Source organism: Triturus cristatus, chromosome 6, assembly GCF_964204655.1.
Source record: "Triturus cristatus chromosome 6, aTriCri1.1, whole genome shotgun sequence".
Classification (NCBI taxonomy): Eukaryota; Metazoa; Chordata; class Amphibia; order Caudata; family Salamandridae; genus Triturus; species Triturus cristatus.
This window is the reverse complement of record NC_140589.1, coordinates 339925551-339949404: the sequence shown is the minus strand read 5'-3', so window position 1 is coordinate 339949404 and position 23854 is coordinate 339925551. Positions and strand designations below refer to the sequence as shown.

Sequence of the window (23854 nt, the reverse complement as noted above, 5' to 3'; positions counted from 1 at the left end):
TCATAGTTGTCCTTTGAGGCTGTTGTCCTTTAAGGTGGTTTTTCTTGTAGCCATAACCTCGGCAAGGAGGGTGAGTGAGCTTCAAGCTCTTAGTTCCAAACCTCCTTTTCTTACCTTACATGCTGAAAGGATGGTTCTGAGGACCAGGGCTGCCTTCCTGCCAAAAGTTGTCGCTCCGTTTCATTTGGGGCAGTCCATTACTCTCCCTGTTTTCTATCCTCCTCCTCATCCTTTCAAAGAGGAGGAAAGGCTTCATCGCCTGGACCCAAAGAGAGCTGTCAGCTTTTACTTGGACAGAACGAAAGACTTTCGACTGGGCGATCAGCTCTTCGTGGGTTATGTTGGACGTTCCAAAGGGAGAGCGGTGCACAAGCGCACGTTGTCGAGATGGATTATCCTTGCCATCAAGATCTGCTACGCCCTGGCTGGTAAGACCCCTCCTGAGGGCATTAGAGCTCATTCAACTAGAGCCAAGTCTTCTACCTCTGCTTTGGCCCGGGGTGTTCCTGTGGCAGATATTTGTAAAGCTGCGACTTGGGCCTCCCTCCATACTTTCGCAAAGCATTATTGCTTAGACTCTGAGATGAGGAGGGAGGGCCACTTTGTGCGCTCTGTCTTGCAGAACTTTCTGGTATAGGAAGGTGGACACCCTCCTCCGGGAGTGGGGACTGCTGTGGGACTCTATTCACAAGGTGAGGAATCCACTGGCAGATGTATCCATCAGAAGAACAAGTTACTTACCTTCGGTAACGCTTTTTCTGGTGGATACAGTATCTGCCTGTGGATTCCTCACTGACCCACCCGCCTCCCCGTTGTCCACCTTTGTATACCATGAAAAAGGTCTTGTAGTTATGTTTTTATGCTGTATGGTACAGTTGTAGGAAATGCTTGGTTTACTTTGCATTCCTTTCATTTGCATATTATGTATATGTATTAGTATATTGTATACTGTGTATTCTTTGAGTCTGTCGTTAGTCCACCTGTTCGCCTCGAAGGCACGGAAAAAATGGGTGGAACTGACGTCATCACGCCGACGTGGACTTCTTATGGCTCCGGTGACGTCGAATGGAGTCGCGAGTGGAGCCGATGCATTATGACGTCGCCCATGTCGACGTGGAGTGCTGGGAAAGAAAAGTTCCGTGGAATGCTGGCGCAGGGGATATTCACAAGGTGAGGAATCCACAGGCAGATACTGTATCCACCAGAAAAAGCGTTACCGAAGGTAAGTAACTTGTTCTTCTCTGCAGTGGTGGAACCCACAAAACGTATCAGCAGGCCATCTTTGATCAATCCTATTCCACAGATCGTGCGCACAGCAGACGCATCTCTAACAGGTTGGGGGGGGCTCATCTCAAGGGTTACACAATACAAGGCCTGTGGAGCAACAAGCACAGGGCGCTCCACATCAATTACCTAGAACTTTTAGCAGTTTGTTTCAAACTCACCTCATCACCAACACTGTCCTAGTCCGAAAGGACAACATGACAGCGATGTATTATGTGAAAAAGCAGGGGGACACACTCTCCCCAACTGTCTACACTTGCTCAAGCCAGCTGGAAGTTGATAATTCATCACAAAATGTATCCTCTAGCAGAACATCTCGCAGGAGTAAACAATCAAATTGCGGACCTTCTCAGCAGAAGAAGATCGCAAATTCACTAGTGGGAACTTCATCCCCAAGTTCTCCCTCCCTATTTTCAACAATGGGGTTTTCCACAAATAGACATGTTTGCCACAGTCGAAAATGCAGAGTGCCAAAGCTTTGGCTCCCGGTTCCCACACCCGCTCTCAAAGGGCAATGCCCTTTGGATGAACTGGTCAGGGATATTTGCCTATGCTTTTATGCCTCTCCCGCTCATTCTGTGTGTGGTTCGGAAATTCCGATAAAACATGTCCACACTTCTAATAGATCCCACATGGACACGTCAGCCATGATACACCACCCTGTGGTAGCTCTCAGTAGTTCCACATCAAAATCTGCACCTCACCTCCAGTCTCCTCACACAGAACCATGGAGATATCAGACATCCAAATCCCAAGGAACTAAATCTAGCAATCTGACTCCTGAAGTCATAGAGTTTGGTTATTTAAATTTACCACCAGACTGTATGAATATTCTAAAAGAAGCAAAAAGTCCTACCACCAGAGCTTGCTATGCAGCAAAAAGGGAAAAGATGTGTTTTATACTGCAAATACAACAAAATCAATCCTTTAGATGCTTCCATACAAAACATTATCTGTTACCTGTTAAATTTACAGTGAACAGGACTGTAGGAGAGTAGGGTCTGCTATCCTATGGTCACCCCAAATTTTTGCTTTTTGCTTCACTGGTTTTTGACATATTGAGGCTGTGGGCCTGCCAATCAGACCCCCAGCCTGCTGTTCTCTCTACTAAATTAAAACTATGCACCCTAGGTGCATAACCAATTGGAAGTGGATCACCCTGTCAGCCCCTGTACCAGTGTACACTAGGTACCCAGGGCATTGGTGTACCCAAGGCCTGCCAAGGGCTGCAGCATGTATTATGCCACCCCAGGCTTGGCCTAACAATCTGACACAACTGGCTGATCACTCAGCTGGGGTAAGTTGGTGTAATCACCTCTTACTTAGGTGTAGTATACCTATACCTAACCTTAAATGGGACACCTGGTAACCTATAAGTCACTCCTATGGCAGGCCTTAACAATCCTGAAGGCAGAGTGCTTGGTTCCATGTGAGATGGTGCTCTGGCATGAGCTGAGCCTGTCTGCAGTGGTCGGAACAACTTCCTTCTACTGTTTCCAGATATCGTCATACCATATACTCTTAAGTGCATTATGAACCTCGCGGTTAAATGCTATCTTTGGTTTGGCTTTATCAAAACATGTCGAGTAAGGTGTCATACGAATTGGAATACTAACCCCTCGCCAATTCTGGCGACGGGGTTAGCATTCCACCCTTCTAGAGGGACACGACATGTACAGTACCTGAAACCCGGGTAAAATCAGACATAGCCTCAGCTCCACAAAATGGATGCTGCCACCACAGACACAAGTCTGCCCTCCTGCTGCTGGGAGTCCTTCCAGCTTGGGAGGTGTGGACAAAGGGTTTCCTGCCAGGGGAGGTGCGTGCACCACCCCAGACAGGATTTTGTGTATTGGTCAGGTAGGGCTTGAAAGAAACCAGACATGCCTGTGGCTCACAAGGAGCCTCGGTGCATATGCCAGTTCAAACCGGTCCTGGGGCACACCAGTCCCGGGCCTGGGGCGAGCTGGACAAAGGATTGGGGGTGTAACCACCCCCCTTCCTGGTCCCACCCATAGGGAGGGACCTAGCAGGTAGTCCGGCCCCTAGAATCCGCTTAAAGGTAGGAGCTGTGTCCTAAGACTTCAGACATCCTGGAATCAACTTGAAACTAAGAAGAAGACGGGAACTTCGACATTCTGCTGCACAGAAGACTGAAGAAAATCTCCCCTGTGGTCAGGGAGTGACCACCTTGCTAACGCAAGCACCATCCAGCGAATCAACGTCTGCTTTGCCGCCGCCTCCCGCCGGAGCCCGAGCCCAGAGACTGACAAGACCTGGACCTCCAGACCTCTCACCGCCCGATCCACAGTCCCTGCCAAGAGGAGACCCGTGGAGGCACCGAGACACGTGGAGCCAGCCATCTTGAAACGACTACGACAAGCTGACAAGTGCAACAACCGAGGCTCCCTCCAAGTTGTGCTTTGGGTCCTGAGAAGCCCAACCCTCGAGCAGCATCTGCACCAAAGGTGAGCCCTCCAGCATCTCCACGATCTGCGTGGGGCCCTTCTGCATTTTTCCACTCGACGCGCCTAACCGGTTGCTGGCCGCTGGCTAGTGGCCATCTTGGCGACGAAATCTACGACAAACACCGCTGGTCTGGTTGCTCCAGACTGGCCCTTGCTCCCCTCCAAAGGAGCAATCCCTCTGACCTTGCTGGTCAGAACCAACAGCTGATTTCCGACTCCTCCTGCAATTGCTTTTGCCAAGGCTTGTTTGCTTCGATCAAGTCGCCGACACCGCCGACAGCGAGAGCCTGCGTGGGACAGCTCGTGAGCCGACTCCTGGACGTCGTCGACCTTCAGGGACCACGTGGCTGCGGAGACAAGCTACCCCTCATCACCTGTTTGCACCCGACATCGCCTGGTACCCACCTGGTGCCACGCTGGTCACTGGCTAGTGACTGTGAACACTGTCCCCTCTGCTTACAGGTCTTCAACATCTCCGATCCACTCTGGGATCAACTGCATCTCTTCCCGACCGACCGCCTGCAGCACTTTTGTCTACAGGCCCCACGGAACAGATAGAAGAAACCCGACGCACTTCGAGGCCTATGCACCCGCTTCCTGTGGGTGAGGTAAAGCTGGCACACCTGTGCCCAAGTGTAGTATTACATCTCTAGTGCCTGTGTTCCAAATCTTAAGTTCCTAGTCAACCCGGAAGATCTTCTTTGCAGTAACTTTGTACTTTTTACGCACCCATTGAAACCTATGGGAGCACGCGTGTGACTATTTGCTCTGCACACGCGACCCGTGGACCTCCTGGTCACTAACTGAAGTTAGCTCCTTGTAGGCCCAGCGATTCTAGAGGCCCTAGGCCTTTTCCCTTTTCTGTTCGTGGTTCTTATACCACTATTTTAGTATATGGTTCGAGTGGCCACCAGGGCCTATCCATATAAAGTGCAACTTCTGTGTATTCTGTGATAATCTTGTTTGACGATTTGTGCTCCTGTGCTCATCAAGGGACTAGGGGTTACTTTGAGAAATAAATACATATATATTTTGAATATATATCTGTGTGGTGTCCTTTCATTGGTATAAAAGGGGGTTGCATTTGGTAAAACAGCTTGCTTAACACGCTTCACGAGTTTAGCCTCAAAGACTGCTTAGCCTACGCTACCACTAGGGCAGCTAGTCCGAAAAGGTTGACTTACAACCACACCATAAGGGTTGCTTGGCATGGTACAAGGTGGTCACTAGAACTAGTGAACAGCATATACCAGGCCAACTTCTCACATTGGTGAGCAGCGGTTGGATTTGAGCTTGCTGTGTTTTACCATTGTAATCTCTTGGTTACCAATTGAAAGATCACATAGGTACCTGTAGGTACATATAAAACAAGATTAGATATACTTAAGTTCTACTGAACTTAGTTGTTGTAGAGCAAAGGGAGTAGCACACCCTGACTACAACTACTAGATAGGTTTAGTAGGTAAACCCAAGTGTAGGTAGATTGCAACACATCCACCCACACTTAAGAGCAATGGCCGGGGCAGAGGGGTCCACTGTACCCATCTCTGTTGAGAGTGACCCCCAGAGGGCACCATCCAGCTTTGCTACCCTTAATCAGAATGAGCTCAGGCATTTGGCAACTCTTAGAGGCCTTAAACAGCCCAAGAACCCAAACTCTGCTGAGCTCAGAGAGCTCTTACAGAATGATGAGAATCAGAGAGCACTCAAGAAAGTTTCCCAGTTAGCCCCCTTAGGGACAGGAACAGGAGGCCCCCCTTCTGAAGATGCCACTGAGACACCCCTTTCCAATAGTCACCCCTTAGATGGGATGCCTACCACAGAGGAAGAAAGTGAGGGGGACACAGACAGTGGTGAGGATGAAGGGAGAACTAGCCCAGTGCCAAGTGTTATACTTGGCCCAGCTAAACCAAGGCTATTGGGGACTGACAGTGGGTTCAACCCACTGGATCTCCCCAGTGGACTTAACACAGGGCTTGGAAGGCAAAGGAATCGCTCAGGTGACTCCAATGCTTCCCATGGCTCTAGAGGCTCTCAAGGTCACTCCAGGAGAAGGATGACCACCCCTCAGAGGAGGGAACATGAGGCCAAGATGCAAGAGGCTCAGCTGAGGATCAGGAAGCAGGAGCTAGAAGTAGCCCTGATGGAAGAGAAACTTAGCAAGGCTAGACAGCATAAAGAGAGTGGGTCTATACCCACTGGTGGCAGCATTGTCCCTAAGGACAAAGATAGGGTTTTCGACAATAGAAACCTGTCTAAGGTTGTGCCCCCCTACAAAAGTGGGGATGACATCCACAAGTGGATAACTGCTCTTGAGAGAGCCTGCAAAGTACAGCAGGTTCCTGAAGATCAGTGGGCAGCAATCCTCTGGCTCTCCTTTGAAGGAAGAGGCAGAGACAGACTCCTCACTGTTAGAGAAGAGGATGTCAGAAACTACAGAGTCCTGAAGAGTGTTCTAATTGATGGGTTAGGCTTAACCACTGAACAGTACAGGTTAATGTTCAGAGACACCCAAAAGACACAGACTCAGGACTGGTCTGAATATGTTGAATGTGCCACTAAGGCTTTGGAGGGTTGGTTGCTGGGAAGTAAGGTATCTGATTTTACAGGATTGTATAATTTGATGATGAGAGAACAGATTTTAAATAACTGTCAAAACCAGCAACTGCATCAACACTTGGTTGACTCTGATCTGACCTCTCCCCAAGAATTGGGAAAGAAGGCAGACAAATGGGTCAGAACCAGGGTTAAGCAAAAGAACCAGAACCAGGGCCAAGGGGGTGATCAGAAGAAAACAGACCAAAAGGGTGGAGATCAGAAACCTAAAGACCAGAAGTCTTCAACAGGGCCCCAAACTACTGCTAAGGAGGGTGGGTCCCAACAGTCCAAAAAGAAGAAAGAAGGTCAAAAGAAACCCTGGTGCAATCATTGTAAAAATACAACTCACTGGACTAGTGATTGCAAAAAGGGTGGAGCCCCCAACACTGTTGCCCCTAATGCACCTGCTCCCAGTACTACTGTTAGCAGTGTTGGTCCCCAGACAAAGGGTGTAGTGGGAATCACTATGGGAACTGAAGGAGATTCTGACTTAGACAGAACCCTGACACAGGCAGTCCTGATCTGTGATGGGGACATTGATTTGTCCCTAACTGTGAGCCCCAGTAACCTGGGCAAGTACAGACAGACTCCTTTAATAAATGAAAAAGTGGCTCAAGCTTACAGGGACACATGTGCCAGTGTCACTATGGTGACCCCCGGCTTTGTGGACCCTGGACAGTACATACCAGGTGAGAACTACCTGGTGACCAATGCCAGCAATGCCACTACTTCACATAGTGTGGCAGTTGTTAACTTCTCATGGGGAGGGGTAACTGGCCTCAAAAGGGTTGTGGTTAGTGCAGACCTCCCAGTAGAATGTTTGTTGGGCAATGACCTAGAGAGTTCTCTATGGTCAGAAGTGGAGTACAGGACTCATGCAGAGATGTTAGGTATATCATCACATGTCCTCGCTGTGACCAGGTCACAGGCCAAAAAGTGCCTCACTGAACCACAGGTCTTGGATCCTGGAACAATGGACCAAGCGCCTACCAAGAAGAAGAACAGGAGGGTCAAGGCTGTGCCTTCCCCCCTGCCTCAGAGTGATGATCAGGCTTCCCAGGAAGCTGATCTGGAGAACACTGAAGGAACTGTCCCTGAAGAACTTGAACCTGATCAGGTTGAGTTTCTGGGGACAGGGGGACCTTCAAGGGCTGACTTGAGGCAGGCTCAGTTATCCTGTCCCTCTCTTGAACCCCTCAGACAGCTGGCTGCTGCTGAGGCTGCTGGGAATGCTCAAGGTACCCATAAAGTGTATTGGGATGAAGGGCTCCTTTATTCAGAGGCTAGAGACCCCAAGCCTGGTGCAACCAGGAGGTTGGTTATACCTCTGCAATTTAGGGGCTTCCTTCTTACCTTGGCCCATGATATTCCTTTAGCAGGACACCTAGGCCAGAACAAGACCTGGGACAGACTTGTCCCTCACTTTCACTGGCCTCATATGAATGAAGATACAAAGGAGTTTTGTCGCTCCTGTGTTACCTGCCAAGCCAGTGGCAAATCAGGTGGCACAACAAAGGCCCCCCTGATACCACTACCTGTGGTGGGGGTTCCCTTTGAAAGAGTGGGAATAGACATAGTGGGTCCCATGGATCCTCCCACTGCATCTGGGCACAGATTTATACTGGTGGTAGTGGATCATGCCACCAGGTATCCAGAGGCAATTCCCCTTAGGACCACTACAGCACCTGTTGTGGCCAGGGCCCTGCTGGGAGTATTCTCCAGAGTGGGGTTTCCTAAGGAGGTAGTATCTGACAGAGGTACCAACTTTATGTCAGGATACTTGACAGCTATGTGGAAGGAATGTGGTGTCAACTACAAATTCACCACCCCTTATCACCCACAATGCAATGGGCTTGTTGAGAGATTCAACAAGACCCTAAAGGGTATGATCAAAGGATTACCTGAAAAGCTCAGGCGAAGATGGGACATCCTTCTACCCTGCCTTCTGTTTGCTTACAGAGAGGTCCCACAAAAGGGGGTTGGCTATAGCCCCTTTGAATTGTTGTTTGGGCACCCTGTGAGAGGCCCACTGTGTTTGGTGAAGGAAGGATGGGAGTTACCTCTCAAAAAGCCTAAGCTCGACATAGTGGACTATGTACTTGGTCTCCGCTCCCGGATGGCTGAGTATATGGAGAAGGCATCCAAAAACCTTGAGGCAAGCCAGGCCTTACAGAAAGCTTGGCATGACCAAAAGGCTGTCTTGGTTGAGTATCAGCCAGGACAGAAGGTATGGGTGTTGGAGCCAGTGGCCCCAGCAGCACTCCAAGACAAATGGTCTGGACCCCATACAATCCTGGAGAAAAAGGGAGAGGTCACCTACTTGGTGGACCTAGGAACTCCCAGGAGTCCCCACAGGGTACTCCATGTTAACAGGCTTAAAGCATATGTTGACAGGGCAGACATGGGCTTGCTCATGGCTACAGATGAGGGACAGGAGGAAGAGAGTGACCCTCTCCCCGACCTGTTGTCTCAGAACCCTGAAGATGGCTCAGTTGAAGGAGTGACCCTTGGAGGCAACCTCACTGCCCATCAGCAGACTGAATGTAGACAGGTTCTACAATCATTTTCACATATGTTTTCCTTGATACCTAGTCAAACTGACTGGTGTACCCATGTTGTGGACACTGGTGACAGTCTGCCTGTAAAGAACAAACTTTACAGACAACCTGACCACGTCAGGGACTGTATAAAGGCTGAGGTACATAAAATGCTGGAATTAGGTGTCATTGAACCCTCAGAGAGCCCCTGGGCTAGCCCAGTGGTTCTGGTCCCCAAACCTCACACCAAAGATGGCAAGAGAGAGATGAGGTTCTGTGTGGATTACAGAGGACTCAATGCTGTCACCAGGACAGATGCACACCCTATTCCAAGGGCAGATGAGCTCATAGACAAACTTGCTTCTGCAAAGTTTTTGAGCACATTTGACTTGACAGCTGGCTATTGGCAAATCAGATTAGCTGAGGAGTCTAAGGCCAAAACAGCATTCTCAACCCCAGGTGGGCATTATCAGTTTGTGGTGATGCCCTTTGGTCTGAAGAATGCACCTGCCACCTTCCAAAGGCTGGTGAACCAAGTCCTTACTGGGTTGGATGACTTTTGTGCAGCATATCTTGATGACATTGCTGTCTTTAGCTCCACCTGGGAGGATCACCTGATCCACCTGAAGAAGGCTCTTGAGGCCCTGCAGAGGGCAGGCCTCACTATCAAGGCTACTAAGTGCCAGATAGGGCAGAGTAAGGTTGTGTATTTGGGCCACCTTGTGGGTGGAGGCCAAGTTCAACCACTGGAGAGTAAGATACAGTCCATCAAGGATTGGTCCCCTCCAACCACCCAGACTCAAGTTCGAGCTTTCTTGGGCTTGACTGGGTACTACAGGAAGTTTGTTAAGAACTATGGGTCCATAGTGACTCCTCTTAATGATCTGACATCCAAGAAGATGCCCAAAAAGGTTCAGTGGACAGTAAGCTGTCAAAAGGCATTTGATGACCTGAAGGAGGCCATGTGCTCTGCACCTATCCTGAAAAGTCCTGACTACTCCAAAGAGTTTATTGTCCAAACAGATGCTTCTGAGTTGGGTGTGGGAGCTGTGCTGTCACAACTTAATGTAGATGGTCAAGACCAACCCATTGCTTTTATTAGCAGAAGGTTGACCCCCAGAGAGAAGAATTGGTCAGCTATTGAGAGGGAGGCCTTTGCTGTGGTGTGGGCCCTGAAGAAGCTGAGGCCATACTTGTTTGGCACTCACTTCAAGATTCAGACCGACCATAAGCCCCTCTTGTGGCTAAATCAGATGAAGGGTGAAAATCCCAAACTGCTTAGGTGGTCCATTTCCCTACAGGGGATGGACTTTACAGTGGAGCACCGGCCAGGTACTGACCATGGGAATGCAGATGGTCTCTCCAGGTACTTCCACTTAGGACATGAAGACGAGACTGGTCAAGGCTAGTTTAATGTCCCAGCGTTTGGGGGGGGGTTGTGTAGGAGAGTAGGGTCTGCTATCCTATGGTCACCCCAAATTTTTGCTTTTTGCTTCACTGGTTTTTGACATATTGAGGCTGTGGGCCTGCCAATCAGACCCCCAGCCTGCTGTTCTCTCTACTAAATTAAAACTATGCACCCTAGGTGCATAACCAATTGGAAGTGGATCACCCTGTCAGCCCCTGTACCAGTGTACACTAGGTACCCAGGGCATTGGTGTACCCAAGGCCTGCCAAGGGCTGCAGCATGTATTATGCCACCCCAGGCTTGGCCTAACAATCTGACACAACTGGCTGATCACTCAGCTGGGGTAAGTTGGTGTAATCACCTCTTACTTAGGTGTAGTATACCTATACCTAACCTTAAATGGGACACCTGGTAACCTATAAGTCACTCCTATGGCAGGCCTTAACAATCCTGAAGGCAGAGTGCTTGGTTCCATGTGAGATGGTGCTCTGGCATGAGCTGAGCCTGTCTGCAGTGGTCGGAACAACTTCCTTCTACTGTTTCCAGATATCGTCATACCATATACTCTTAAGTGCATTATGAACCTCGCGGTTAAATGCTATCTTTGGTTTGGCTTTATCAAAACATGTCGAGTAAGGTGTCATACGAATTGGAATACTAACCCCTCGCCAATTCTGGCGACGGGGTTAGCATTCCACCCTTCTAGAGGGACACGACATGTACAGTACCTGAAACCCGGGTAAAATCAGACATAGCCTCAGCTCCACAAAATGGATGCTGCCACCACAGACACAAGTCTGCCCTCCTGCTGCTGGGAGTCCTTCCAGCTTGGGAGGTGTGGACAAAGGGTTTCCTGCCAGGGGAGGTGCGTGCACCACCCCAGACAGGATTTTGTGTATTGGTCAGGTAGGGCTTGAAAGAAACCAGACATGCCTGTGGCTCACAAGGAGCCTCGGTGCATATGCCAGTTCAAACCGGTCCTGGGGCACACCAGTCCCGGGCCTGGGGCGAGCTGGACAAAGGATTGGGGGTGTAACCACCCCCCTTCCTGGTCCCACCCATAGGGAGGGACCTAGCAGGTAGTCCGGCCCCTAGAATCCGCTTAAAGGTAGGAGCTGTGTCCTAAGACTTCAGACATCCTGGAATCAACTTGAAACTAAGAAGAAGACGGGAACTTCGACATTCTGCTGCACAGAAGACTGAAGAAAATCTCCCCTGTGGTCAGGGAGTGACCACCTTGCTAACGCAAGCACCATCCAGCGAATCAACGTCTGCTTTGCCGCCGCCTCCCGCCGGAGCCCGAGCCCAGAGACTGACAAGACCTGGACCTCCAGACCTCTCACCGCCCGATCCACAGTCCCTGCCAAGAGGAGACCCGTGGAGGCACCGAGACACGTGGAGCCAGCCATCTTGAAACGACTACGACAAGCTGACAAGTGCAACAACCGAGGCTCCCTCCAAGTTGTGCTTTGGGTCCTGAGAAGCCCAACCCTCGAGCAGCATCTGCACCAAAGGTGAGCCCTCCAGCATCTCCACGATCTGCGTGGGGCCCTTCTGCATTTTTCCACTCGACGCGCCTAACCGGTTGCTGGCCGCTGGCTAGTGGCCATCTTGGCGACGAAATCTACGACAAACACCGCTGGTCTGGTTGCTCCAGACTGGCCCTTGCTCCCCTCCAAAGGAGCAATCCCTCTGACCTTGCTGGTCAGAACCAACAGCTGATTTCCGACTCCTCCTGCAATTGCTTTTGCCAAGGCTTGTTTGCTTCGATCAAGTCGCCGACACCGCCGACAGCGAGAGCCTGCGTGGGACAGCTCGTGAGCCGACTCCTGGACGTCGTCGACCTTCAGGGACCACGTGGCTGCGGAGACAAGCTACCCCTCATCACCTGTTTGCACCCGACATCGCCTGGTACCCACCTGGTGCCACGCTGGTCACTGGCTAGTGACTGTGAACACTGTCCCCTCTGCTTACAGGTCTTCAACATCTCCGATCCACTCTGGGATCAACTGCATCTCTTCCCGACCGACCGCCTGCAGCACTTTTGTCTACAGGCCCCACGGAACAGATAGAAGAAACCCGACGCACTTCGAGGCCTATGCACCCGCTTCCTGTGGGTGAGGTAAAGCTGGCACACCTGTGCCCAAGTGTAGTATTACATCTCTAGTGCCTGTGTTCCAAATCTTAAGTTCCTAGTCAACCCGGAAGATCTTCTTTGCAGTAACTTTGTACTTTTTACGCACCCATTGAAACCTATGGGAGCACGCGTGTGACTATTTGCTCTGCACACGCGACCCGTGGACCTCCTGGTCACTAACTGAAGTTAGCTCCTTGTAGGCCCAGCGATTCTAGAGGCCCTAGGCCTTTTCCCTTTTCTGTTCGTGGTTCTTATACCACTATTTTAGTATATGGTTCGAGTGGCCACCAGGGCCTATCCATATAAAGTGCAACTTCTGTGTATTCTGTGATAATCTTGTTTGACGATTTGTGCTCCTGTGCTCATCAAGGGACTAGGGGTTACTTTGAGAAATAAATACATATATATTTTGAATATATATCTGTGTGGTGTCCTTTCATTGGTATAAAAGGGGGTTGCATTTGGTAAAACAGCTTGCTTAACACGCTTCACGAGTTTAGCCTCAAAGACTGCTTAGCCTACGCTACCACTAGGGCAGCTAGTCCGAAAAGGTTGACTTACAACCACACCATAAGGGTTGCTTGGCATGGTACAAGGTGGTCACTAGAACTAGTGAACAGCATATACCAGGCCAACTTCTCACAAGGACTGTCGTATACGTCTATTCGTTTGCACCTTGCAGCAGTAGCTGCCTACTTGCAAAATAGGCAACATCTATCACTATTCAGAGTTCCATAAATGAAAGCTTTCATGGAAAGCTTAAAAAGAGTAATACCACCACGGATTCCCCCTGCCCCAGCTTGGAATTTCAACATTGTTCTCACAAGGCTGATGGGTCCACCTTTTGAACCATTGCACAAGTGCCCTCTGTAATTCCTCTCATAGAAAGTTGCTTTCCTGATTGCCATCACATCACTGTGGAGAGTTGGTGAGCTACTGGCATTAACTTTGGAAGAACTACAGCTACACAAAGACAGGATAGTTCTCCGCACCAACCCTAAATTCCTTCCAAAGCTTGTTTCTGCCTTTCACATAAACCAATCGGTTGAGTTACGAGTTTTCTTTCCTCAACCTGATTCTGTAGCAAAACGCGCTCTTCACACACTTGATGTTAAAAGAGCTTTACTGTACTACATAAACAGGACAAAAGACTTTCGCAAAACAAAACAACTGTTTGTTGCATTTGCTCCACCTCACAAAGGCTGTCCTCTCTAAATCTGGTATTGCCAGATGGATTGTTAAATGTATTCAAAAGCTAAAAGAACTTTAGCTATTCCCCCTAGAGCGTATTCCACTCGCAAAATAGGGGCTTCTGTGGCCTTCTATGGGTAACATTCTCCTAGCTCACATATGTAAGGCAGCTACATGGTCTACACCACACACATTTCTCAAACACTATTGCGTAGGTGTGTTCGCACGTCAACAAGCTAATGTAGGCCAAGCAGTACTTAAAACACTGTTCCAAACAACTGCAACACCTACAGGTTAGCCACCACTTTGGGAGTATACTGCGTTATAGTCTATGCAAAGCATGTGTATCTACAGCACACATGCCTTGAAAGGATAATGTTACTTACCCAATAAGCATCTGTTCTTGACATGTAGAGCTGTAGATTCACATGAGCCCACCAGCCTCCCCTGGTACCTAATGTTGTTGCAGTTCTTCATTATACATTTATATGCATGGACATCTATATACGACACTTTCTTACTCCATTCTCACCCTCTTGCGGGAAAACAATCGAACAATGGAGTCGATGCCCATGCGCACTGTCACAGAAAGGAGGAGTCACATTACCTCTAACTAGGAAAGACTTCTTCGAAGAAAAACAACCTGCAATCATCCGGACCCAACACTAGATGGCAGGAGTGTGCAAAGCATGTAAATCTTCAGCTCTACATGCCAAGAACTTATGCTTACTGGGTAAGTAACATTATCCTTTTAATTCACATTTCTTATTAAAACTACTTGTAGTTATTTTATAGTTAGATATTGTAAACAAATTACTTATAATGCTATACATATATTCATATTTTGAATACTTACCTTTATTGACAACATTCTGTTGCACAACCTTTTTTACCCAATATTTTGGTAGTTTACATACAAAGTATGTAAACTCAATATTTTTTAAGAGAATATTTTGGTACGTCAATATTATTTTACTTGATATTTTGTCACACAACTGCTTAGAATTCACCCATCAAAATGTGATGCGTTCAGTTTTTACAATTAAAGTGACTAATGGTGCCCTTCATGATGGATTATAATTTATTTGAACCATGTTGTGTATCATTAGCTTATAATGGCATTAAGCTGTTAACATTCTTATTACTAAGCACTTTTTTTTACAGTAGATTACCTTACTTCATAATCAAAAATAGTCTAATATATTTTCATAAGAATGGCCCATTTTACTTTTTATATTCTTGCTAGCAATACACTAGAAGCTCTTTTACCCAATCTTCAGTATATTTGGCCATAGGAGTCTCTTTCTCACCCTCTATTATGAAAATGTAATCGATTTATGTTTGTAAAAGTAATTATTTTCAATGTTGAAATATTAGACATCTCATTAATCAATTCTTCTACTTCCAGATGACATTTGCTTTATCGTTTTAGACTAATGATGTATCTGTCTGTTTTACTTAACAAATTCATTGTTCCTGTGATACTGAAGATCTCTGTTCTCTTCCAATCTGTTCAAAATATTTTTGTGTTCTCTTAAATGTTTTTTACTAATGGCGATTCTTTTATTTCGTTCTCCCAAAAGATTTCCAGGATTTCTTAAGTTTGTTGTTCTTTAGAAGCAAGTATTTCTAACTTCCAACTTCTTTTTGATGTCAAAGAGTTTTAATTTCTCATTCATTCAGGATTCCAGTATAAATTTTAAAAACAATTGCTGTATGAGACGTCCTATCATGCCAATGTGCACTTTTATATATGTGTAATTTCTGAATTTCTGAATTTTCCCTGTAGTTAATTTTGACTCCTCACTCAAAAGGAAATTCCATTTTGTACCTTTAACACCTCTGACCCTGTTAGAGCAATTTGCTTCACAGTTGAGATAAGGACCATATAGTCCGCAATCGATTAGCATGGCACATGTGCTGACTATTGGATAAATGGATCAAAAGCTGCATAGGATGTCTACATCTGTAATTAAGTATTTCTTGTGTTTTTAATGTCTTAGATTAGGTCTTGTCATAACATAAATCTCAATGTCCAAAAACATTTTCACATGTGAGTCTTGTCTTTCATAGCAATCTTGATGTTTATTTATTCAATCTCATCACTAGTAGTCAACTCAGCCCAGCCAAAGCGTTTCGTCTACAAGGACATCATCAGGGCTGCAAATTTAAAAACATGTACATTAAAAAAATTATGCTCTTGATACCCTCTAATAGAATTGACAACCGTTCTATTACGACAATTTATACATCTTTTTAATCCAAACAATTTCCCATATCCTTCCACAAGACCCCCTACCTATATACTTTCTTTCTAGATGCTTTGTATCCCCAAAACACAATAGTATACATTTGCAAATGAGTATCTGTTATCCATTTTCACTGCAGATTAGTTCATGTAAATGCACATTTGCGTCCGTCCTGCTTCTATCTAATTCTTTCTTATATCCCATTATCCTACCCTTTTTAAGTTTTTGATCTGTAAAAGTAAATCCTCCACACACGAGTGCAACCTCCTTCTCCCAATTATGAATTGGGTATCCTATTTCCCTTAAGGCAAAATAAACAAAAACCACATCTTTACCTCCAGATCACAAAGAAATGCTCAACGGGCTAATTTCAATCTTCCATTTTAGTCTGGCAGGGTGAATGGAAGATTGAAATTAGCCCGCTGAGCATTTTTTGTCCAGTGGTAGAGCCATTGCAGTTGGGCTGTCAAGTACTAGTATTCAAAGTTGGGTGCCCCAGGCCTCCCTGGCAGGGGCACAAGATGGGGCTGCCCCATCTCCCCTCTTCTATTTTCCCCTGCAATTGGGGAGATCCCTGGTCTCTAGGTGAGCTGGATTAAATCTTGTTTATTCCAAATGTTTCAGGTAGCCATCTGGTGGTCCTTACCCCTCTCATTGATGGGTCGTATTGCTGGACAAAGATAATGATGCTCCCTTGCCTTGTTTACTACTTTGCCAATCTTCCAGTATTTCTCCCCCAAAAAAACATTTGATTTGAAGACACAATACTTAATGACCTCATATGGCATTACTCTCATCTTAAGGTTGCCCTTTCTAAATTGCAGCATCCACAGGGAGGCCTGGCGCACCCAACTGTGAATACTAGTACTTGCCAGCCCAACTGCAATGGCTCTCCCACTGGACAGTGTGTCATTTCCTTAAGGAAACCGGTGTTTCCGGCCCGCCTCTTGATCTGGCTGGCATATTGACGCTTTGTACCAGGGGGCCGGCCCTGGAGGCAGTCTCCCTTTCTTTCTACTGTCAACACTCAGCTGCTTTACTAGAGATGTATGGGTCACCAAAAACTTCACTACTTATGGTCCTACGATACTTCTTCTCAGTCTCCCCAAGCCCAAGGGCAACAAGCAAGTATTGGGAGTTACAGTTCTGGGAGCAAGTCTTACTCACTACCCTGGGATGACGTCTTTCAAGATGGTCAGCTCCTTCCATTTGTTTCCCTTTTGGAACAGTATGACCTCCATGAGTGCCAATTTCTTCTGGATGCTCCCTACTACGTATTTTATGGGATATTTTGGGGTTTTGGGAATAGGAGCCAGCTACTTATCCGCTCATACATACCTTGCACATGTTGGGCTATGGCTGAATGTCCGTACAACATTAGTTGATTATCTAGAGCCTTAGTCGCTTACTTACAGTGTTCGCTGCAACCCCTTGGAGAGTCTTAGGAGGAGGACTTCAGTAGAGTCCTACATGATAGGGAGCGGGTGAAAGTATTAGAATACCCACAGATACATTTCAAGAAATGCACGCTTAACATTGATACAACTGTACATGTTATTTAGGGCTTATCTCTCCCCCAAACACCTTTTGGGTTGGCTGAGAGATAACCATCTGTTATGTAACGCAGATAAAACAGATATCCTCCTGTTTGATCATTCTGGAGGAGAATGGTAGTACAGCTGCTGGCCGCAGGATCTCCCATCCCCTCTGGGGCTCGCATCATTAGCCAGGAATTTAGGGGTAAAGATAGATGACAAACTGTCCTTCTGTTATCAAATCACCTCTGATGCAGCAATCTGTTTTTCCCTCCTGAAATCCCTTTCAAACTTGCTGGATCTCCTGTCCTTGAAGAAACGTAAGACAGTGGTCCATACATTGACCACTTCGAGACTGGACTATGCTAATGGTCTCTATCTCGTTCTCCCAGACGAGCGGATCAAGAATTTGCAAGTGGTTCAAAATGCTGCTGCCCATTAGACATCCTTCAGAGAGTACACATTTTTCACTACCTGCGGGAGCTACACTGGCTACTTTTAAAAAGAGGATGTGCTTTAAAGCTCTTACCATCCTGCATCAGGCTTTTTATTTCCAAGGTTCTCAGTATCTGATTACAAGAACTAAGCACTATCTTATTTCCAGCCTCCTACCCTCTGCATCCCCTCTGCTAGTCTGGAAATAAACGTTCACACTTTATAAATGTATGTGCTACATATACTTTACCTATAGCATTGTATTACAACTATTTAAAGTGGGCACATGCCCAGATATCCACTGGTGGATAATCGGGTGGATAATCGATTGCCTACAGACGCTTTGGCCTTTTTCACACATTTTTGGCACTGGCTTTGCTGTAAGCCACAACCTACTTTGAAACATAGCTCTGCAACCCATATCAGGGGCTCTCACTCTTTCTCTTGTTTAACAGGAAATAATACCCAAATCTTTAGTGATTTGTAAATGGTGAACAATTCTCACCAATTCACACCCACACTTGCTTCCGGGACTTGTGCTGTTTCATGTGTTCACAGAGTAGTAATATGCTGTATACGACTGTGGTGGTATCAGTGATGTCGTCAATGATTTCGGTTGGGATGTCAACAGTGAGGTCATCATTGATGTCATTTAACATGTTCTGAGTGATGTAATATGTGAGGGGATAAGTGTAGCATCGCGGGTCTCAAGTTATAGTGAGCTCAGTGAACTATAACTGGTGAATTTCAGTGTTTTTGTTTCGTTTTTTTAAATGTTAATTTTTTTGTTATTTCTGCACTTAACTGTAACGTCACTTTAACCTTTGTTTTTGTGTGTGTTTTCACTTCTACAATATTGTAGTTGGAAATATTTTTGCTATAGTAAAATGTCTTAAACAGCAGTATCAAGTGCTTAATAAAAATACACCTTAAGTACTTCTCATTTGTCCCTTGACCTAAATACACTTGTGTTTCTTCTGTTTTGGATTTTAGGTGCATGTTGGTTTGATTTCAGAAGGTGGTACAAGACTATGAAGTTGTCTTTGGGCGAAGCACAAAAGAAAAAGGAGGAAGAATTTGCACGGTAAATTGAAGAAGTGTGGGATTTTTTACTGGCCAAACTGATATACTGTGTATTTATCTCGTTTGTGCATTAGTTCTGAAGCAGTTATTTCTGAAACACTTACAAGTTCTGTATTACTCTTTAAATCTAGATCCAGGGATAGTTGTAAAGAGAAAAGGCCATAACTTAAGTTCGATCTCCAAAATAGGTATTTTTTAGAAGCAATATAATAGCTAGAATGGTCTTGGCAGGGGCACGGACAATGTGGCTGTCTTCTTCTGTTGGTCTCAATATTTTATGGTGTAGTGCTGCACAAATGTATTATTTTTTTAATGAAAGTGACTTTGCCACCTGTAGCACTTGTTCTTTTGATAACTGTAAGTATTTTCCTTTGAACAGCTCGATCCTAGTTCTAAGTTTCTGTCTTTCTTTTGGATCTTCTTGCTCCCGAAAAGTAAGGGGAGTGTGATTAAGTGGTGATTAACCTTGTAATACAATTAATTTCTAGCACATGATTAAGAGAACCTTACTCCCGTCCAGCACTGATGGGCAGTAGCTGGAGAATAGCACCTGTTGATAATGCACTACAAGATGACATAGCCTTACTAACATGAGTCCACAGTGCCAGGGAGAAGAGCCAGGTTGCCTTGGGTGAATAAATGGCAGTACATAGCTTATAGTTTATATCTCCGGGGCGGTTGTGGAAAAGATATGGTTATCCATCTGCCATGGTGAAGAGGTTAGTGATTAATAGGGTTAGTCTGATTTTGAGGTAGTCACTGTGTGGTCTCAGAGAAGAAGGGCATTCCACCAGGAGGATCTTTCGACATGCAGAGATCAACCACCGTATCTACTGTACCTGAACGGTCAAGCTGACCAGTACGTACTGGTTAGCGGACCAGAGAAATTTAGTCAGATAGTAAGGGACAAATACGTTTGCAAGGCAGTTCGGTCTATGGCCATTGCTTACTTTGTGCACTAGGTAAAGATTGTCAAAGAACACTTTATTTTACTGGGAGCTAGTTAAGGGATTTAAGGGCCGAAGTGATGCGGTCATGCCATTGCAAGGCAAACTGCAGAAAAGCTGCATAGTTTTGAACTTAATGCAGTTTTGAAAAGAATGTGTGGAGAGGCCAATATATATACTTTTATAATAATAAAGGTGTGGGCTAACTGTAGCGAAGATTGGAGTTTTTCTGAAAGCAGTGGAGCAATGGCAGGCCATATGAGAAGGCATAGAGAGCAGATCCAATTATCTGGTGTTAATGAAAGGTTGCCAATGAAGATCACTCCCCACTGGCATGTGTTATATACCAGCATACATAGTGTATTTGTAATATCTGTAAACATTGAGCTGTGTTGAAGATAGGAGCAAGTCCTGATTTTTGACACGTCCAATGTTGACTATACTAGAGCAGAATGATCCTACTTTGAAAGGAGGAAGTGAACTTTGGTAGGGCTGTGCGGCCATGTGGAGTGGACAGTTTTTCGATAAACCCCTTGTCAAACATGGTGACAAAGATGGCCGAAAGAACCAGTAGAATCAGTGCATAGTGAGGCCCATTCCCTGAGAGTAGAAAGGCCCTTCTCTAATAATAGATAGAGGGGTCTCTGTATCCCTAAGGGTTCTGGAGTCTGACGGAACTCCCTTTCAAGGCAGTTTTACTCCATGGACTATATTATAGAAATTGCTCTGGTGACGTGTGCCCACTTATTGCACCCATTGCGCACTATGGTTTTACAGATGGGATGACAGCTGTTTGTGCTGCCCTTCTGTAATGCACATCACACCAGTGATATATGTGGGCAGGCACGATCTCAGGGGGCGTGCCCTCATTTTCGTGGCCCCATGCAAACGAGGGAACACTTTGATTTTGCTCCTGTGCCCTGTTAAAGATGCAGGTGCAGCGACAAAGGTTCTGTTAAAGGGCGCCCTGACTAGCCTGTACTTAAAGGTAGCGCACATTCAGTGCATCCCCTGATGACACCCCTTGAAAGGGATTGGTTGCAGTCACCTACGGCACAGGCCTTTAGGGAATCTCTCTTACCATTTCAATCACAGGTCAAGTTGGCTCCTGCACAATGAAAAGCGGACCAGTTACTTAAAACAGCTAGTCCACCTTTCACTAATATGCTGTTCCCTATGCAGGTGTGGGTTCACTTATACTCTGGGAACTATACATTTGGCGGGATACGGAGCACTGTTCCACTCTGCTTTTGGCACACACGCATAAGTGTGCAGTGCCGCACAAAGATTCAGGTGAGATGACAGTTGGAGCATGACAAAAGTTTCAAGCATTTTTCCAATGCAAATTCGACCTCAGAATGGTCTGCAATTAGCGGTGGTGTTTCTGCCGCTGTGTGTTTCTTTAGGATGGGAGTGATTATTGCATATGTAAATGCCTGAGTGATAACTTCCCTTCATAGGGAGATCTTGATTAGGTTGGTGATGACTGACGTACATTTTTGGGGCCTTGACTATGGTTACTGACTTTAGCGGTATAGATGTCTCAAAGCTGATCAAGATATTACTTGTATTCGGGCACAGGCTCAAACGCATACAGTGAGCTTGCACAGGAAGGAATAGAAGAGTAGATAGGGTTCAGTAACCTTGGGGCAATAAAAGCAATGTGAGACTCAAGCTTTCAGGTTTTGTTTTACGACAAAAGATAGAAGATTGTTCCATAGTTCAACCAAGAGAGCTGACAAACTGGAGGATGAAGGGGATTCTTAATAATCCAGAACAGTTCTTTGGTGTTGTTAGAAGATTCATAAATACATGCCTGGAGATATTCTTTCCGTACCCTTGCACAACTCAATTACTATGCCCTGAATTGCGTGTTGCAGGTTTTGCCAACTCCAGCTGATAGCTCGGTTTAGGTCCAGTGACTTAAAGTTAGGTGCAAAAGTGATTGTGAACCACGTTTCGATGACAGCAAGTAGTTGGAAGTCATTGTTCAGGATAAGACTGAAGGCAGTGGATGTCACAGGTGTTTTAACTGAAGGTGTGGCATTGAAAAGGGTGCCTTGTAAGGCATTAGAAGAAGACCGTAACACTACTGAATCACCCAGACAGGAATAAAGGGGGCAGGCGTGAATGAAGGTTGAGTGTAGCCAAGAAAGTGAGAGGTGGGGAAGAGGTGGCTGAAGAGGGACAACATTGAGTTGTCTCTTTAGCAAAGCAGTTTGGAAAAGAAGGAGCAGAACTGTTGTTTGGATTCCTTTCCATTTTTGAAGGTTTGATCGATGATCCAAAAACTGAACTGTTTCGCTTCGATCATTAGCATTCTGTTGTCTGTGATTAGGGTATTTAAGGGGTTGTGTCAGTTAAAAGATACTCCGAGCCTCCAGCCACCACTAATCATTTATTTTGTGTGAGAAGATGTTGGTTAGTCATTTTCTTAGCGGAGTTGTCCGGGTGTAGAACATGAGGATGGTTTTAGTATTGTCTATTACTTGATTGGGATAGATGTCTGCAATTATACAGCTATAATCATAATCGACCTACATTTCTTTTTTCTCTGTTTAGAGGTGGTGGAAGATGGGCAGAGGTTTGAAAACGTGATGGCGTTAGATAGTAAGGTTTGTCCCAAGAGGATTAGTGTGGCCTTAAGGATTATGCAATGAATTAGTATGGCACATTTTGGATAGTAACTGTACTCCCACACATTAATTCAGACCATTATAGCAAAGCAGGTTCAATCCCCAGGCATAGATTTAGAGCCATCCGCACATTCCAATCAATTAACTAAATGACTGATTCTTACAACTGATGGGGTATGACAATCCCATTTAGTCCATATTGTGTGGTAATATCAGGCTTTCATAGCTGTAGGTGTGGGCAGATGGTAGTCAAAGCTTTAATCTGGGAATATTGGTGATATAGAGTGCCCTTTGGAGGTACAGTTGGAATCTTACAACTCCATATTTGATCCTTCACATATAGTTGATCCTGGTGCTAATCAAGACTTTGGATGATGTAGCGTACACGCTGTGAAATATAATTTGTGGGATTTGCGAATAATGCTCATAAAATTGATCAGGTGGGCAAAGAGAGTTGACTTTCCAGCGACATATGCAGCAAGATGTGTAGGCCGATCGAACATTCACCATGCTTGTACAACAAGATTAAGATCAGCTTGTCCATATACAGAGAGAAGCATATTCGGGCAAGTGGCAACACTAACAGGATCCACTCAATGTCATCAGCTGGCCAAGGGAGTAGTAACTGTAATTTCCAAGCCTAGAAAGGATGCACCAGGAAAACAAAAGGCACCATTCCTGCTGATTTTCAGCAAAATGCTCTGTATTAGCAGAAAAAAAGCAAGAAGGCATATAGCAGGCTGAGGGGTCATGGTATCAATAGACACATGATGCTTTGGAGAATGTTGTCTTTGAAGCATACAGGTCTAGGAATGGTGCCCTGAACGTCTTACAGATCAATGTGATGGAACGCTGAGAGAGGGAGCACAAAATGAGACTGGAACAGACATTGGGAACCATCCAGGTATGTTTTATTCCACCTCAGCTACCTGCAACTGCCCCCACATGTGTGCCCCCAACATTCCAGATCCTTAGACTCTGTGATATATATACAGTAACATACATGTCACTAGCTAACATAGACTAGCTAGATACCATGCCTTTCACCTTTTTTTTCAACACCAAATTTGGCAAATAGCAAATAAATTACAGTAAGACAGATAAACGATCAAATGTATCCTAATCTATACATAGCCTTTCAAATAACATGGCCTCCTGGAGATTCTCTTGGGAAGCAGATGACAATAAAGCTTCAAACCACTGGTAGCAGTGTCCCCATAAATAGTAGAGTAAAGCTGATCTTTACTGAGATCAGAACACTTTTTCAAATAGGAGTAGTTACCTTTCAAAACAATAATTTACTTAACATTCCAAGTTCTGCCATCTGATGTCTTAACTGCCTTCTT

General features: G+C 45.8%; 1 protein-coding gene across 1 annotated transcript in view; it reads left to right on the top strand.

Annotated features, from left to right (window-relative positions):
* The window catches only part of TAF1B (TATA-box binding protein associated factor, RNA polymerase I subunit B), a 1023302-nt gene that overhangs the window by 829438 nt on the left and 170010 nt on the right, over window positions 1-23854 (top strand). The window contains exon 12 of the mRNA XM_085610722.1: window positions 18836-18926. Within this exon, the coding sequence (XP_085466848.1) occupies window positions 18836-18926 (91 nt within the window). The remainder of the gene's footprint in view (window positions 1-18835; window positions 18927-23854) is intronic.